General features: G+C 51.7%; 1 protein-coding gene across 50 annotated transcripts in view; it reads right to left on the reverse strand.

Annotated features, from left to right (window-relative positions):
• FAM120B (family with sequence similarity 120 member B) overlaps positions 1–18903 on the reverse strand; it is an 84532-nt gene that overhangs the window by 19024 nt on the left and 46605 nt on the right. For 37 of the 50 annotated variants that reach the window (XR_016233514.1, XR_016233520.1, XR_011388887.2 and 34 more), the window contains 4 exons: positions 14967–15139; positions 10901–10993; positions 4458–4664; positions 2908–3016 (listed from right to left, as the gene is read on the reverse strand). Coding sequence is in view for 29 of the 50 variants with exons in the window: in XM_089332425.1 (XP_089188551.1) it covers positions 2908–3016; positions 4458–4664; positions 10901–10993; positions 14967–15139 (582 nt within the window). In the remaining 21 variants the exon portion in view is untranslated. Of the gene's footprint in view, positions 1–1335; positions 1476–2907; positions 3017–4457; positions 4665–7453; positions 7656–10900; positions 10994–14966; positions 15140–18903 lie in introns of all 50 variants that reach the window. The other 13 variants (XR_016233516.1, XR_011388895.2, XM_070074535.2 and 10 more) reach the window with 3 other exon arrangements.

The raw sequence follows: 18903 nt of genomic DNA on the forward strand, positions 1-18903 counted from the left end.
CAACACATGGAGGGGAGGACAGCGTGCGGCACAGCGTTTGTGATGCAGAGAGAAGGGGGTGACCCAGGGCCAGCACCCAGGGCTGGGCCCCTTCTGGGCCCCTGTGCAGCCTCCGCTGTCCTAAAGCTTTGTGCTCACTATGTTGCTCCAACACCTTCAAGAGCTTCCTGGAGTGCAGTGGGTAAAAAGCCAGGCCAGAGCCTGGAACTCAACAATCTCCCAGCCCAATGCCTGTCTGCTGTCTCCAACCCTTGTCCTATCTGGAGAGTCACAATCCAGCCCCCAACATGTGACCCTGCTGAGCAGAGAAATGACGCCTGGCCCACTGCTGGCTCCGGGGGTCTCCTGGAGCCGGTGCCCAGCACCCTATACTGGCGACTCCATGTTGTGAGTGGTGCTGAGTCTGTGACTGTCAGCCTCATCCTAGCTGTGAACACGTTGAGAACAGCTCAGCTTTGCTGTGCGACCGACTGGACAGCCAACAACAGAGTCAACACTGGAGCCCCCACAACGCAGGAGACACATGCAAACACGGCGTGAAAAGGAGCAGGGCCATGCAAAGCCCAGGACAACTGCCATCATAAACTCACAACCTTAACCAGAACTGGGAGCCAACAGCCCTGGGTGCCTGAGTGCCAGCTGACACCAATGCCAGGATAGGCAGAGCAGGAAGACTGTCACACAGTATTTCGCAGAGATTCAACTTTTGCTTTGGTATCTCCAACTTTGTCTGCAGTCTACAGAAGCTGAAATATGGAAGAAGGGCTGGGGGCTGGGGCGAGTGACACCATCCTGTCATCGGGTCCAGGCACAACGGCCTCCCGGCCTCCGAGGGTGACACTTGCAAGGCCACCGAGACTCCTCAAGGAAGTCTGGGTAGGTGGTGGGAGTCTGGGGTGAGTTCTCATATTGCAATCCAGAAGAAGAGTGAGACTGCTGCGATTATAGGTACAGACACTAAGCAGAAAAGCACTCCAAAAATCATGAAAAGAAACTACGTATCTCACACAGGACTAATGTGCAGATAGGTCAGGAACTTCAAACACTCAACCACAACCAACACTATAGTTTAGAAATGGACAAAGGACCTGAACAGTTCTCAAAAGTAGAAATTCAAATGGCCAACAAATATACGAAAAAATGCTCAATGTCTCTAGTCATTAGGGAAACGCAAATCAAAACCACAAGGAGACATCTCTTCATCCTGTCAGAACGGCTAGCATAAGGAACGCTGTGAGAATCAACACGTGTGATGGGAATGTGAACTAACGTGGCCGCTGTGCGAAACAGTGTGGAGATTTCTTAAAAAACTAGAACTCCCTATATCAGAGATACCTGCTCCACCATGATCATTCCAGCACTGTTCACGACGGCAAGATATGCAATCCACCAAGGTGACTCCCATCAGATGAGTGGAGAGAAAGGGTGGTGCACACACAATGGCATCCTCTCCAGCCAGAGGAAGGAATGAAATCCTGTCATTTGCAGCATCATGTTGTGAGAAATAAGATGACATGGAAAGAAAAATATTGCATGTTCTCTCTCTCTTACATGGGGAAGCTTAACCCCCCAAAAATAAACCTGCCTCAAGCTGTACCCAGAATGCTGATCACCAGAAGCTGGGAGGGGTGAGGGGACACAGGGAGTGTGGATGCTGGGAGTCAAGTCAGAGCCAGCTGGAAGAAGTCCCCAGTCCTGCACAGCCATGGCAGGCCCCAGCACCCATCACAAAGTGGAGTCAGAGCAGGGAGAGGCCCTGACTGACGAGGACGGGTCATCCATGTGCACTGAGGTGCCACGCTCGTGTCACACTGCCGAAACACACAGTCACTGTCACCACAGCAGTCAAGAAAGAATCTCAACAAAATAACCCAGTGAGACATCAGTTCTGGTGACAGTGAAGTAACGGATCAATGGGATTCATTTTTCATCAAACTGGTTAAAAATTTTAAAAAGAGTTAATAAAAAAAAAAAGTGGCAAGTACTGGGTGCAGCAGGGTAAGCCACCGCTTGGGACACCTGTATCCCATATTCAAGTACCTCGGACCGGGTCCCCGTTCTGCTTCCAATCCAGCTTCCTGCGAATGCACGTCCTGGGAGGCAGCAGGGCATGGATCAAACGCTTGGGCCTGCCCACAGGGGAGACCTGGATGGAGTTCCTGGCTCAGCCCCAGCTTTCGTGGGCGTTTGGTAAGAGAGCCAGTAGATGGAAAATCTCTGACTTGAAATAAAAAGTAAAGTTTGCACTTGGAAGCCGCCAAGGATGCCAAGGCCCTCAGCGGGTGCTGGTGAAGGTGGTCAGGGACATGCTGACCTGTTAGCTCTACAGACACCTTGACCCGCCATCTGAAGAAACATGCACACTACAGCATGCAAATGAGAAAAAGGTAAACAATTTCAGAGCTGAAAGCTCTGGGAGTGCAGGTAAACACACTCTGGCCATCACCTGAGAAGTCTCGTCATATGACCTGAGGACGGCGCTGTGTGGGAGAGCAGGGCACAGGCGCGCCAAGTGTGAGGCACCAGTAGAAGAAAGCACTGACTGTGCCCACACTGTTGTCTTCAGACAACTGAATCAAAGGTCATTTCTATTTTAACTACTTTCTTTACCTTCGTGATTTTTCTAACACATTCTCATTATGCGAAAAAACAACCCCAAGCTCCCGTCAAACACACACGCTCCCCACGCAGCTCCTGTATGTCAGGACTGTGGGCAGGAGGCTTTTAGGGACCGAACCTTTCTGAAACTGCTTTCCTCAGGGAACGAGACTTTAAACCACCTGCCATTTTCACTGTGTTCTTTTCTTCCAATCCCATCAGCCTCTGGGATTATTTTACCACAAGTCACAGGGAGAAGGCCTCACTGTGGAGGACCCAGCAGCACACGCTGCTGGTGCCGCTGCCCACCTGTGTGGTGTGAGTCCCAGTGCGCTCTGCCCACGATGCGTCTGTTCTCCTTCAGGCAGGCCCTGCAAACCACGGCCTTCAGGTTGTGGAACTTGGTGAGCCGAGACCTCTGCAAACAGACCAGAGGCACAGGCTCGTGAGAGAGTGCCGGACACTGCCATAGGGCGGTGCGGGAGAAGGGGTTCTGACAGAGCTCCGCCACTGTGTCTTCTGTGCAGTCAACAATCTTTCCTGAGAGGACCAGGTCTCACTGAGGCAACTACCACACAGTCTCACCTAAAAAACAACAAAAGCCTGCACATCAATGCCCCTCAGACACCGCGTCAGTTGTAGCGACAGTCTGTGCAAGTGCCATGGCCACAGACGACAGCAGCAGGTGGCAGAAGGGAGCCTTTCCCACGCCTGGAATTTTCCTTTAGCTCATATTCACTCTGTACTTTCTTGGTCAAGTGAACTATGGAGAGAAATGGAGACCACGGTGGACACATGGAGACCAAGCTGCCTTCCACTCTCTACAACAATACCCAAATCTGAGTATTTTCCTCTTGTTCTGTTTTGCTGTCTCCATGTAATTTGGGTAGCTTCTAAGTTCTGCACACTCACAGGCCACGTGCCACGGAGCGCTGTCTTGGATAAACAGGGAACACCTCACCAGCTGTCTTCTCTCCGACAGCAAAGTGTGGGGTGCTGGGTCTCGACAGGCCTCACTGCCCTGCACATCCCCGTGCTCATTAAAACACGTTCCAGGCCAGCTCAGCAGGAGGAACTTGAAAAACTGCCAAGGATCGTGCAGCGGCGACACTTGAGCAGCGGGGACGGCAGCTGCCTTAGGGAACACTTTCAAGTCGGGCGTCCAGGCCGCTCCTGTGGGGTCAGTACGATGCCCGTGGAATCCCTGCAGGAGCGTCAGTTCTTCACTCAAGGGGAGGAAAATCAGAAACCATCAGGCAGGTGGGATGCTCCCTGCTCTCCCCGAGTGGAACCGTGGGGTCTTGGGTCCTATTTAAGAATTTGAGAGGCTGGACTTGTGGTGCAACAGAGGTTCAGCGGCCACTGGCGATGCCAGCATCCCGTAATGGAGTACAGGGCTGAATCCTGGCTGCTCCATTTCCAATCCAGCTCCCTGCTAATGAGACTGGGAAGACAGCAGAAGATGGCCCAAGTGCTTGGGCCCCTACCACACATGAGGGAGACTGCATGAAATTCCTGGATCCTGGCTTTGGCCGTGCATCGACCTGGCTGTTACGGGCATTTGGGGAGTGAACCAGTGGATGGAAGACCTCTGTGTGTCACTCTTTCAGATAAATGTATCTTAAAAAATAATTTGGGGAGTAGGTATTCAACATGCAGACACTGAAGTCTGATGCTTCACACCATCCTGGTTTCCCATCCTCCACTAGAGAGCAGCTGTCTGTAACCCCGTGAAGCCTGGGGCTGGGGATGTCCCTGCTGAGCCTGGTCTACGGCGAGTGGCCGTCAGGACAGACGGCTCTGCTCATCTTCCCAGCATCCCACCCGGGACCAGGATTCAGCGTGCTCCAGGAACTCACATTCTGCTCCAGAAGAACCTCCACGGCGTGTCCTTTCTCAGAGTGCAGGTATTTCTGATGAAAAAGCTTCCCATCAAATACATTCCAGGGCATGAACTCACTGGTCTTCCAGGGAAAGCCGCACGCACTGTTGACCAGTGCCAGAGTGGTGAGGCCACGGACGAGGAGGGAGCCGAGCTGCACAGCCCTAGGGTTGACGTAATCAAGCTGTGGGCGCAGACACAGGGCACAGAGAATGGGGTCAGACGTGGGTGGCCAGAGCACACCACCCCGCTGTCTCCGCCCACGTGAGCTTCACGCACTCAGCTGGGGGTAGGAGGCCTGAAGGGCAGGGCTGCCCGGGGCAGTGGGGGCTCCTGGCGAGCAGCAGTTGCACCCACTGGGCCTGCTCCTCACACAGGAGCCGAGCTCAGCGTCTGCCGCCTCCCACCCTGGCTGCACCCATCCCAGCCGTGGCCTCGTCGGGGAAACACACACAACACCCCTGGCTTCCACGTTTGCTCCTTGAGGGAAAGCTCTCTGTACAGGCTGAGAGGAAGGAGAAAACCACTCAGGGTACTGCTCCGTTCCCTGCCCTCAGACAGGGAATCTGAGATGAACACCCACGATTACAGACAGGAACACGAGGGCTTAAAGCTCTCAAGAAGGCTGACAGGCTGCTTCCAGTTCCTACAAATTAAGACCACTGCACCAACGTGAGATACTTCTCATAGCACTTACCAGTCAGTCACAGCACACCAGTACCAAACACTTCTCTGGCATACCTGCCTACTCTTCTCCAACAGCAGCTGCCCAGGTGGGAAACCACGGGGCACCCGCTTCTCCTGCCAGCACCCTCATGCCTCTGTAGCTCCTGGCCGCCGCTGGCCATGCAAGTGCCCAGTGAGCCCGTGGGTGAGGCAGTGCCCCTCAGTCACTGTCTAGGGTATCCACATCGCTCAAATGGACCCAGAGCCATTCTAAACATCGCGTGCGCCAGAGTTCACAAAGCTGAAAGCAGCCGGGAAAGCGCACAGTGCTCCCATCCCTACCCCACCCCACCCGCCGTGAGTAAGGCTCGCTTACTGAAGCGGAGGGAGCCGCGGGCTCACTTGTCCCAGAGCTAGTCTGTTTAATCTCAGGGGCTTCTGCACAGCATCACTGCTAAAGGGTACCCTAAGAACCACCAGGTGGACTGAACATCTGCCCCTCGCGCAGCTCGCTGTGATCTGCTAGTTTCAACTGGCAGAGCCCTGGGGACTGGCACTGTCATAGTAGGTTGGGCCTCTGCCTACAGCACTGGCATCCCATATCAGTGCCGGCTCAAGTCCCGGCTGCTCCACTTCCAGTCCAGCTCCCTGCTAACGGGCTGGGAGAGCAGCGAAAGACAGCACAAGTGCTTGGGCCCCTGCACCCACGTGGGAGACACAGAAGCAGCTCCTGGCTCTCTGTGCTCTCTCCCTCTTCCTCTGTAACTCTGCCCCTCAAATAAATAAATCTTTAAAAAAAAAAAAAAAAAACAAAACACATGTCAAGCCCTGCCCCCCTGCCCCTGCACATGCGCTGTCTGCAGCTGCTGTCTGATAGCCAGTGGCCTTGTGCAATGAAATAGGCAGCTTCTGGGTGCCTGTCCTGGCACTCGGGAACCGCGATTCCCACTCAGCAGACAGGGCGGCTCTGGTCTGGGACACCCTCATCTTCCTCCTCCAGGATTCTCCTGAAAACTCAGCCACACCCTGCCCTCCTCACCCAGCCCCAGTGCCCAGCCTGGGATGTGACTGCGACTGTTCAGCCAAGGTCACGTGGTTTCTGAGTGACAGGGTAGGTCTCTGATTTGGCAGATCTCTCTGAAATGGATTCAGTTTCTCTTCATCCCTTCTACATTTGACTACTTTGAAGTAAACTTTAAGCAGTTTACCATCTCCTCTCAGGGCAGAAATCCCACGAATACCACTTGAGTATTCAGCGACTCACAGTGTAGTCAATACCATCAGCAGCCGAATCTTCTGCCCGCCACCTTCTCACCCTACAGATGCATCTGTCTGCATCTTCCTGGGTCCATGCTGTGTGCACACTCAGTCCTCCCAGGGCTCCAGGACATGCTGTGCAGGGTCCACTACGCACTGCTTTCCCAGGCCATTATCAGGAAGCTGGATTGGAAGTGGAGCAACCAGGACTTGAACTGGTGCCCATATGGGATGCTGGCACTGCAGGTCGGGGCTTTAACTCTCTGCACCACAGCGCTGGATCCTAAAGTAAACTTTAAAAGTAGGGGATTCCTCCATTGTTTTCTGTGTTGACTGTGCCTGCAGTGACATGAGCTGTGAGGCTGGCCTGCAGACTGCTGGGTGTGCCTCATGAACAATCACATCACCTAACAGCAGTCTCGTTTCTCCTTTCAAATGCGAGGCTTTGTGTTTTTCTCCTGACACCACTGGCACAGACCCCGAGTCTCACGGAAGCAGCTCACACCACCGAGAGGACCCCAGCCTAACAGAAACTGTGTCAGCCTCGTGTCAGCCGGGCCCACCTTGCTCACATCTCCACTATGAGCAGGCACTGACAGAGCTGAAGCAGGGTTCCTCCATCTGTGATCCTCTTGCTCACTGTCAACCAGGGGGACGTCAATGGCTCTCGCACCTGCTCTGGGCAGGTGCTGAGGGGCGTGGCTGCCAGGTGCCTGGGTACAGCGTGTTCAGTTTTGTAAGGCACAGCCACTTGTCTCCCAAAGGACTGCACCACTCCATGTCCACACCAGAATGAACCAGAGCACCCACGAAGATCAGGTTTGTTTCCTGTTTCCTTAGTTCTTGCTCTTTCCTCTACAGTTTGAGTGGCTCATCTGCAAAGATGTATTCTCAGGCCACCCCTTAGCCTTTCTTCTTGTCAAATACATTCGCTAACTTGCACGTTTTCTTCTGAGAACAGCTTTTATCCTCATGCTGCAAATTCTAACAGGTCGTATGAGCACCACCACTCCGAGTGTTTCACAGCCTGTACTGCGATCTCCCTCTTACCCGAGTTACTCAGAAGTGTACTGCTTAAGTCTTCAAATATCATTTTATTGTTCCTAATTTCTCACTGATTTTTCATGTGGTCACAAAACAGACGATTCCGGTAGTATGAGAGCTGCTGACGCCTGCCTGATGACTATCAGGTCTTGAAATTCTTCTGCAGGCAAGGGAAGTGTTTTCCTGGAGCTTCTGGGAGCAGCATTCCCTACGGCCAAACAGTTGAGCTTGTTGATAGCATTCCAACATCCCAATGCACAGTGATCCTGCCCTGTTAACTCTGGGAGGGTTTGCCGGAGCAGGACAACACTTCCTGCAAAGTACCAAGAGGGAGTAGTCTAGGCTCTGTTGGCCCTGTGCGGTCTGTTACCTGCTTTTTAAAAACCCAAGACCCAGGACAGTAAAGAATGCAAGAGAAGCAGCGAAGGGAAATGTAATCTTCGTAGGACAAAGTGCCGGTTGGCCCAAGGAGGACCCTGTCAGTCACCTGCTCTTCCTAAATCAATACGCTGGTCTCTGTCAGGCTCACTCTGGCTTTGCCTTGTTCCTATTTCATGGTTTACAAATAATTTACCTCTTTATCTGTCCACTCAAAAATCACGAAACACAGAATCACAGGCTAAACAGACAAAGCCACCAATGTAGGGTCTGGGAAGGGCAATACTGTACTCAGAGGCCACGCGCCCAGCTGGGGGGACTCGGAGACCCCGTGAAACTTTAGTCCTAGAAGCTTTTCTTAGATTTATTTATTATTTACTTGAACAAGAGAACGAGATCAATCTTCCACCCATTGGTTCACTCCCCAGATGGCTCCAACAGCTGAGGCTGAGCCAGGCTGAAGCCAGGAGCCAGGAACTGCATCTGGGTTTCCCACACGGGCGGCAGAGACCCAAGCCCATCACCTGCTGCTTCCCAGGCTCCTAGGCGGGAGCTGGATGGGAACTCACCCACACTGATCTGCAATGTGGCAGTCCTGAGCAGCTTCACCCACCCCCACCCCACCCCCAGCAGGTTTTTCTAGGCACTGATTCAGTTTGCTGAAAATGGATCCCTTCTGCCTGACCCTTGGTGAGGCTGAAGACGCTGACGGGCCACGTAGCTGTGCTGCTGTGGGGCTGGGAACCTCAGTTCTTGCCCTGGCAGCCAGCAGCCCAGCTGCGCTGTTCCCCTAGGCTCGGGAGGTCTGGGAGACAGATTGTAAGTGGCTCCAGAATTGCTACTTCTCAGAATCTGTTCTAAAAGTGCTCCTCAGACATGTTTGCTAGTGCCTTTATTTTATACTGATTACAATGTCAGGGTTAAGAATGGCTGTAGGGCCTTGATGATCCCCTGGAAACAGATGGCTTGAGAAAGCTCAGTGGCCAAGATCAGCTTCCAGGTCACTCCTAACATGAGCTAACTGAGACTCTGAGAGAGACAGACCCCAGCACAGACAGGAACTCGCCTTCCTCCCTGGGGAAGGCCAGGAGTTCATGGGATGCCGAGAGCACCGCCAGTGTGGCAGGGGCTGGCTCCGATCCAAGCTCGGAGTCACCAGGAAGCCACCATCAGTGTGGCTGCAGGCCAGGGCCGTGGCTGTCCATCTCAACAAGGGCAGTGAACAGAGACAGCCTGTGGTGGGAAGCGGGCTTCAGAGCTTTGGAGCAAGAGACAGAGAGAGGCTGAGGCCTCTCGCCAGATAAGCAGCAGAAAGCGCCCTGGGTTCCCAGCGCCTCACGGGAGACATTCAGCAGCAAGCAGCCCAGCGTTTGGTATTCAGTGCCTCGGAGGTGCCCTGATGGGGTCTGCTGGATGCCACAGAAAATGGCATTCATGGGGGACAGGGCTGCTCTACACCAAGGCTCAGACGCTGCTTCCCAGGTACCTGCCCTAGGAGGAGTATGTTTCAAAAAAGTCACAGAAAACAGAATTAAACATGTGAGATTATTTTGGTGCAAAAACAACTTTAAAATCATGCATAGTTTTCCACACTTGATCTTAGCCAAAAGACCAAGAAGCAATGCACAGTTTTCCTAATATGCACTTTCCTCATATTATGAAAGAAATTTTTGTACCAGAACAAACTCACATCTTCAATTCCATTACCCATGAAATTCTGGAGTGTCCTCATAACTGAAATGCCAACAGAGCAAGGAGAACACTAGAAATACACTAGATTTTATTAGTAAACAAAAGAATACAAATAAATGGATTTTCTGGTCCTAAAGTCCTGGTTTAATTGGTGGGCTCTACACCAAAACACTTTCCTAGCATCTTCTGACTGGGGGTGGGCATGGTCTCAGGACGACTTGCAAGGGAACATCTCCCCTTCGAGGGTTTTCGGGCCAGGCTCGGGCACGTGCAGGTGCATGATGTCCACCTTCCACTCCCATCTTGCACTCCACCCTGGGGTCAGGATGAGGGCCCTAAGGCGACCCCTCCTCGGCAACACTGCACTTCATGCCGTGCCCGATACCCACTGTCCTCCTCCCCGGTCACCTTCACCGCATGGACACGGAACTGCAGGGTGTGATGAGCCCCAGCTGGTCACAGCCCTGCAGGAGCCTGGCTGTAGCCCCGGACACCCATCTACACGGAGGCCATACAGTGCCGTGGGCAGCAGACAGGCCCTGATACCCTTTCGTCCAGCAGCAGAGCTGTGAGTGCGCACTTCCCACCTCCCTCCCACTACGTGGGTGTGTGGAGAGGACTCCAGGAAGAAGCCACGTGCAAAACATCTTCTGGAAAACAGGCCCTGACGGGTATCAAAAGGATCATCTCTGCAGGGAACATGAGAGACTCTGAATTGCTGCAACCCCATGAGTCCTCCCCTCCCCATCTCGTTCTTCACCCAGGACACAGCGACAGGCACAGGGTCACACAGCTAAGGGGAGAGGGTGACACTGTTAAGTTCTGGAACTCCGCCCTGCAACAGAAGCCTGGTGCCGGGGAGGTCTCAGGTGACGGTCACCTCAAGGCGAGGCCAGCATGGCACAGGAAGCAGGCCAGCAGGCCTTGGCTGCCCTGGGGCCGACAACGGAGACAGCCTCCAGCGGGCAAATTCCTGCTGACTGCAGGATGGGGTCTGACAAAGAAACCACACTGCTCTAGGAAAGCAATTACATGAACAGATTCTTTTTACTGAAGACAGACCACGTCAGCAGCTCCACAGCCACACGCTCACAGCACTCAACACCGGGAGCACAGTGGCCCACAGACATCTTCCGCAAATTGGTCATTTTTTATCGAGCCCTACAACGTGCACACTTGTGAAGGATCCACTGGCACCTCAGTACCTGTGCTCTCTGAGCCAGGAGAGCACTTGATTCCTGGAGATTCCCAAGGCTCAGAGAAGCTCCCTGCCTGGGAACCAAGACTCCAGGCCAAAGCTCCTGCAGGTCCTCACTGTGAAACAGCAGCAAGACTGGAAGACCCCAGCCCTCTGGCCACCGAGAGCTGTCCCTGGGACACTACCTGTAAGTTTACGAGCTGTGCAGTTGGCTTTCCTTGGAGGCACAAAGCCTGAGCAATAAAGGCCTGCAAATCCTCCAGGCAAAGAGTGTCCACCTGCAAGGGAGAAAGAAAGGCCATGGTCAGGCTACAGGAAGAGTCCAGCACTTCTTCTCAAGAGAGCTGCGGGCACCACGGCTGCACGCACAAGCACACGGTGGCAGACACGGGCACACATGCGAGGTGCACCAGGCCTCGCATAGCAGATGCTGGGCGTGATGTGTAGGCTCCTCCCTCACCACCACAGCCCCTCTGCACAGGGGAACCTGGACTTCCAGGAGGGTCACTGCCTGGCAAGGCAGAAAGCCCAGCATGTCTGGGAGCAGCCAAGTCCAGGTCTTCAGTGGGCACAAACCACGCCGAGCAGACACAGACAGAGCAGGGCCTCGAGCCCGCGTAAATCAGGATCCCACCCCGAGTCCTGCCGATGCTTGAGGACCACAGGACTGGCTCAAGTGGGGAACAAGGAGGGCAGAGCAAGAACACACAGAATGGCAGCTGTCCATCAGCTGTGGCAAGGGGAGGCAGGAAGCCACGGCGCACGCGCCCTCTGCTCAGCTGCCAGGTTTTGCTACAAAGACACGTGGTCCTGGGCCACTGCACAATCCCACTGTCACCACCAGAACTTTTCGTAAAGGAGCAGATTCTGAGGGGAACAACACACCTATGGATGAGTTCATGATCTGTCCGAGAGAATGAAACTGGCCAGCATGCCTGCCCCCGATGACAACGCCTCCCCACCCAAATCAGGCCTACTTGTGAGGACTCCTGCTCACCCTAACCAGGAAACTCTCGCTGGCTCTTGTCTCTCCATCTGGTGGAGGCCAACAGAGCAGAGGTCTGGCAACTTTCTGACTGACCCCACTGCCCATTCCATTTTAGTCAAAGGAGGCATCACCTCGAGTGACTGCAAGCCCACCTGTCCAGGAAATCTGCGGACGCACACTGTCCTTAAAGCCCAGAAGACCCCAGGCTCAGCAGCAGCGCCAAGCACGGACACCCCTTGAGATGTGTGGACACAGAACCCCACTTTTGTCCTCTGTGACTTTTGAAGAAAGCTCCTCAAATACCAACCCATGAGGACAGAATAAGGTCTGATGTCACATTCTTTCTCATGAACCAACTTCACATCTGTTACCGTTTTTGCAGTTGACAAAGCTAAATCTATCAGAGGCCATCCAAGTTTCTTATTAAATTCTTGTAGAACTTCACCTAGTGCATCGCATTAAGGATCACAAAGTATAATGCGCAATTATACGGCACTTGCTGTACCATAGATTCTACGCACCGTTTCTATGACACAGACGTACTCTTCCAGGGTTTCTCAAGTGCGTCTTGAGTCAAACCTGGGGTTGTCAAGCTGGAGGTCAGCCCGGTTTCCACACACTGACGAGTGTCCAACTACAGATCACACATCAACATGTACACTGTACCTTTTCAAATTTATTTTCCTAGCCTTTTTAATTCTGAATCATCATTCCTAGGACCTTCTTAACCTAACAGATGCCATATTTGCTATTCTCTAGCTTTAGGAATCTCCAATTTAAATACCTCCTTCAAAGCTGAGCTGTCAAGTGCACGTGTGCTGATGTACACTGAGGAGACTTCACTTAAAAGGCCAGCAGCTGCAATGCCTGCATCCCATGGCGGGGGGCCGGGGTGCACATTGGCGCTCTGGCTCCTGACTCCAGCTTCCTGCTAATGTCAACCTGGGAGGCAGCACAGATGCACAAATGATTGGGTTCCTGCTACCATGCGGGAGTCCTGGACTGAATTCCCAGCTCCTGGCTTCAGGGTCCCCCGTTCTGCATTTTGCAGGTATTTCCTACCAACACATGGAAGCTGTCTTTCCTTGAAAAATAAATAAATAAAAGGGGACAGCGTTTCGTGGTGTAGGGGATTAAGCCGCCACCTGCAACGCCGGCATCCCATATGAGCAACACTTCAAGTCCTGGATGCCCAGCCCGAAGCCAGGACTATAACCCCATCCAGTTCTCCCATGTGGTCTGCTGCTTTCCCAGGCCATTAACTGGATCAGAAGTAGAGCATCCAGTGTTTTAGCCATTTGGAGAGTGAACCAACAGATGGAGGAGCTCTCTCTCTCTCCATAACTTTGGCCTTTCAAATTAAAAAAAAAAAAAAAAAAAAAAAAAACTTCTGTTAAAAAAAGGCTACAGAAAGAAGAGGGCATTAGCAATGAGAAAAAGGCACGGTGGGGACCTTCCTCCTGCTGCCTGTCCTGTTTGGGGTCTATATAGATAGAGGGTGCAGGTTGCTGTTTTGGGTCTGTGGGCTTTTCTGCATGAGTGGATTTTCGTAAGTGACCATCATCTCGAAGAGACCCCCCACCTCCACTGCTGAAAGAAACAAATCCTCTTGGACATCCCAAGAGAGCTGCCCTCCAGGCACCCCTACGGCACCCACGGGCACCTGTGCATCGAGAACAAAGCACACATTTCTATGTATGGGAAAACTCCACTTACTGGTATCCACTACTCCCAAATCCCTACTAGCGCTCCATCTCACCTCCAGACTCACCAACAGTGGACAGATAATACTAACTGCTCACATATGCACGACTATTTAGCTTAAAAGTCATTCATGCCATCTTACATTAATTTATGCTTTTCTAAGTCTTGCACAAATAAAGAAGTATTCTACTCAAAACAGAAATTCAAAAACTACAGTTCATGCTGGTGCGTGTCGAAAACAATGCTGAAACAGTGGAAGTTCTCTGGGAACAAAATGCAGAATGCAGAGCTAGCCCCGGGACACCAGAAAGGTGACATCAGTGTAGGGTTCCGTGAGATGTGATCTACAGTGAGACAGGGACTCAGCAGCCTCAGGGTTGAAAAGAATTCCATCCCACAGGCAGATCAGAAGTGCTGACAAGAGGCTACAAGGGGTCAAGAGAGACCAACAGCCAGTCTCCATGCACCACAGGAACAGCGAGGCAAACATGGCCTTCAGGTAACAGAGCAGAGACACAGGGCTGGGGCGGGAGGCTCAGCCCACCCTCCTTCCACTGGGGAATCCAAATACCACCACGGATATAGAGAACTACTAAAGAGGCAAACCTTTTTGATGGCAGTTACAATTTTCACACAAAAACTAAAACTAGTGGAAAGAAACTCTGGGGCCGGCACTGTTATCACGCGTGAGGCCACCTCGGGCAACACTGGCATCCCATACGAGCACCATTCTGAGCCTCGGCTGCCCCACTTTCAATCTAGCTCCTTGCTAATTGGCCTGGGAAGGCAGTGGAAGATGGTCCAAGTGCTTGGGCTCCTACCACCCATGTGGGAGACCCGGATGAAGCTCCAGGCTCCAGGCTTGGCCCAGTACAGCCCCAGTCACTGCAGGCATTTGGGGAGTGCACCAGCAGGTAGAAGATCTGTCTCTCTCTCTCTGAAACTGCCTTTCAAATAAGTAAAACAAATCTTTAAAATAAAACAAAAAACAGTGTGACTGTCAAATGGCCCATAGCACGTGGTGCACTGGTCACACTGGCCAAGTGCTGGTGGCCTGGTGGATACTTACTAGGCTCTGTGCTTTCTAGAACATGCCTGCCCTAGAACACGAGGAGGTAACCATTCCCATTTCCCGTTTCAGCCTAGAAGTAAGAGAGGAGCTGATGACTTTGCTTGGTTGAAAGTCAACACGACTTAGGAAAGCAAAGTGATCAGCCCAGAGGCAGAGGCCACCCAGGAAGCAGCAGATCTCCAGTCAAGTCCTGGTGCCACCCCTAACCCCAAAGCAGCAGACCCAGCCCAGACTGGGGAAGGCACAGCAGGGTCCACAGCTGGAGAGAAGTGAAGCAAGGCTCAGCAGATCTCTTCCCTGCAGGACAGGTGAAGCCATCAAGGCCACTGTCCCAGAGGACCTTCATTTTACTTTTAGAGTACCTCAGGAGGCTAGACATTGGAAAAAGACGACCCGGACTGGCCTAGCACATCCTTAAGTACCACCCCCAAGATGAGACCAGCAGCAAAGGGCAAGCTGCACCCCTGGACCCGCAGTGCAGTGTTACCTGGACAAACAAGTAGATCAAGAGGCAGCACAAGGCTTTAAAGGGGCTTTCGACGGCCTGCAGCTCTTCCTTGGAGGAGGAGAGGTTGAAACAGGCTAGGAGTGTGTCCAAGCGCCGGGCCTGAGCTTCTGGCTCTTGGTTCAGCCATAATATTTTCAAACTAGGCGTTCCCCCTAGTTAAAAAAAATAAATAAATAAAATAAAGCCCCTCCATGTGTTATTATTTTTTGCAGTGGCGAGTTATAATACAACTCCTCTAGAAATTCAATAAGTGGAAACGAGGCTCTTCCTTCCTGACACACGTGGGGCTTTCAAGCTCGAAGGAGCCAAGGGCGTGAACGAGAACACGGCTTCCTAAGAATCACAACAAAAGGGCCAGCATTTATGTCTCACTTCCTCCTCCTCCCCTTCTTTCTAGCGGCTACATTTTAGGGGAAACGAGAGGCTTTGTTCCTCCATGCTGCCCTGTGGCCAGAGCACTTCCCCGACGTGTCTCCAGGACAGAGCCAAGATCCACGCAGCCACCACCCACACCCCCTTCCACCCGTGGTTTTCAAACTCCCAAGTGCAGAGCAGCCAGCTGTGGGGACACCCTGATGGAGGGGCCTGCACCGACCCCATGGCTTGGAGGAAGACCGTCTGTGGACTGGGAAACAAACACAGCTCCTGCAACCTAACTTCTGGTGTTTCCTTTCTGTACTTTATATACACATGTAGATTACAAAAGTCAGAAACCTGGGTGAAGACACATGGCTGCAGCTCAGGGCAGGCAGGAGGGAGCCAGAGCTGACCGGATGCCCCCGAGTCCCTGGCAAAACCGGCCCAACACTCGCGGCAACTGGGACTCACTGTTAGGCCACCCAGCTGTGCAACAGACACAGGCTGAAATGGCCCGCATGTTTATCATGAAACGAAACCCACCAAGCAAAGCCCGTCAGATTCTATCTGACCCTCTACAAAGTCGGCCGAACTCTGATCTATGGTAAACAGAGAGTCTCCATACCACAGTTACTTCATACACTAAGTACTTGAAAAGCATTTTTTTCTGACTAGAGAAAGCAGACATTTTAAGAGTTTTTTTTTTTAAAAATAGAAAAACATAAAGAAGAAAACAGAAATAATTCACAATTCTGCTACCGTGTAAAACCACACTTTGGAATGCAGCTGGCCAGTCCTTCCTCAGGCATACAAAAAAATCCACCTACACAGCTGTGAGGTCCTTATTTTTCACTTGCTCACACATAAAAGGCTATATAAAAAATGGAGGTTCACAGAATGCACTTGGAACCAACCATGGTGGAAGGGACCGACGAGCGGCTTCCTGGTAGACAGCAATGGCATGCAATGACCTTGGCAGCCAGGGAAGACTGTCGGACAGCAGGGAACAGACCAGTCGTGTGCCAGCCGCCTTCTCACCTGGTTGCCTCTGAAGAGCTAGCAGGAGGTCATGCAAACAAATTACAATGCAAGCGTGCAAAGGTTTTGTCAAACACTGAAAGTCCAAGACAGCAACACAGCAATCAGGGCAGGGGAATCGAGGGGGCTTCTAAGGAGATGGGCAGGAAACGGGAGGCTGGGTTTTCTGATGGAGGCACCTTCTCTGGGGGTTGCAAGGAAGCAGCTATGGGTACACGACACAGCCCTCCTGCACTCCCCTCTCCACTGTCTTAACCCCACATCCTGCCCATCAGCCTCTCCACTTCTTACAGCTGGAGTCAGTGATGTAATGATGGGATGTTGGCAACACAATCTGTGGCTTAATGCACTGTGGCACGTTGGTCCACATGTGAATTTTTTGAAGGACCATTCAGGTTAGCTCTCCTCTAGTGACAAATACACTCCAAGAAAAATGACTGGCTCTGGTGTGATAACCTGTGAAGGCTGGGACTACCTAACACAAAGGAAATTGTTGGGAATAAAGGAATGTGTATGTGTGTGTGCACATGTGTGTGTGAGTATGTGGGAGCACAAGACTGCGTGAGTGTATGTGTACAAGTTTACGTGTGTGCATGTATGTGAGCATAATGTGTATGCACACATGTGAGACTGTGCATGTGTGAGAATGTGTGTATAAGCACAAATGTATGAGCATATGTGTGGGCATATGTGTATAAGTGCTTAAGTGAATGCATGAATGTGAACATGTGTGCGCACTTTATAAGCATATTTGTGACTGCATGTGTGGATATGTGTGAGACTGGATGTGTATACAAAACTCTAATCAGAATTAGAGGACACACTGTCATAGGACAGTAGACCCCTCACACAGGCTAACACATGCTACACTCATACCATCTTACATGCATACACAACTCACACACTCTCACATGGTCTCTCACACATGTGCACACTGGCGCTCACAAGTGTACACTCTCTCTCTCACACACACACACACACACACACACACACACCCTCACTCTCTCACACTCAATCTGGCTGTGGTTAAGGACAGACTCAGGAAACAAAGACCAGAGGGCCTTTCCTTTCACCCGAACTCCATGGGTAGTTGAGACATTTGCAGCAAGATTTAAACAAGACACTGGCCAGTCTCCGTCCACCCACCAGCATCATATCCAAACACATCAGTGTCAAAAACCTGGGTATGTGATTTGTAAAAGCTTCTGAGAGACCATGAGGACAGACAGGCTCTGCAGGCCAGGGTACAGTCATATCTCATGAGGGACAAGGCACACTCTACACTTCCACAGCTGCCAACATGGACATGGGCAGACACATCAGATGCCTAGCCGTCACACAACATGCTGACATAATCATGCTTAGGAGTTTTGAGATATTTTCCTCACATATTTCTAGGGTAAAACAAAACAAAAACTGTTCAGTTTGTGTACACTCTGGGGATGTGAGAAGTGAAAGTCTTAGACTTCACTCGCATCTACCTTCATCTAAAGTTCATGTATGAAAATTTTCATTCACAAGTTCAATGTAAATGAGTATTTGTTTAGCATTCTGTTGGTAAAATATCCATGGCCACAAGAAAGCAAAATACAAACGCTGATCACTCACATGTAAGGTGACTCTTCACTCTAGCTGAATAAAGTTTAATAAAGCAACATGCATTCAGCCGTGAGCAGAGCAGTCTTAGCACCTCAAGCTATGGAACTGCGCTTACAGGGAGGGTGTTCACCATCACGCATGCCAGGAGACACCACCACGTGGCTCCTCTAATGCAATCAAAGCACACTGAGTACGGCCACAGAGAGCCTTCAGTGCAAAAGTCAACCCTCGTCTCACAACTGTAGCATGTACAAGAACACTGATGACCCGTCTTGTGACTAACGTGTGCACTGGCATGTCGATAGTCTGTGTCCTGACTCTAACATGGCCACACAATGTGCTGGCAACCCTTCTTAAGACTCTACTGTGTCCAGGTAACACACATATAACACAGCTCACCACTCTGACATGTCCATGTAGCATGTTGATAAATCTGTCTCATGACTCATGTGTCCACTGTCAATATCCTGTCCTGCGACTCCAACGTGTACATGTAACCGTACTCTAACGTGTACAAGTGGTATGTCAATAACATGTCTTGTGACTCTTTTAACATGTACATGTAACATACGTTTATTTGGCACAGCTCCACACTCCTCTCACAAATGGGAGAAAAACAACTGAGCTGCCTCCTACCCATCTGGGTCCCCAGTAGTCGGAGTGACCCAGAGACTGGCGGCCATGCCAGCAGCGCCTCACGGAGTACATGCACTCCGCACACAGAAACTTGCGAGATCGGCCAAGACTTTCTCGGCCTATACGCATCAAGAACCCAGACGAAAACCTCCAGCAGTCTCAGCGACGTGAGGCGCCGGGACCAGAAAACCTCAGTGCGGCTGCTGAAGCTTTCCTACGCGTCCTGCACTGTGTCTGGACAGAGTCTGCAGCCCCAGAGACTTACGGCTGTTTCACAACACACAGC

Source organism: Oryctolagus cuniculus, chromosome 5 (genome assembly GCF_051225735.1).
Source record: "Oryctolagus cuniculus isolate XC-2025 breed Fujian yellow rabbit chromosome 5, ASM5122573v1, whole genome shotgun sequence".
Classification (NCBI taxonomy): domain Eukaryota; kingdom Metazoa; phylum Chordata; class Mammalia; order Lagomorpha; family Leporidae; genus Oryctolagus; species Oryctolagus cuniculus.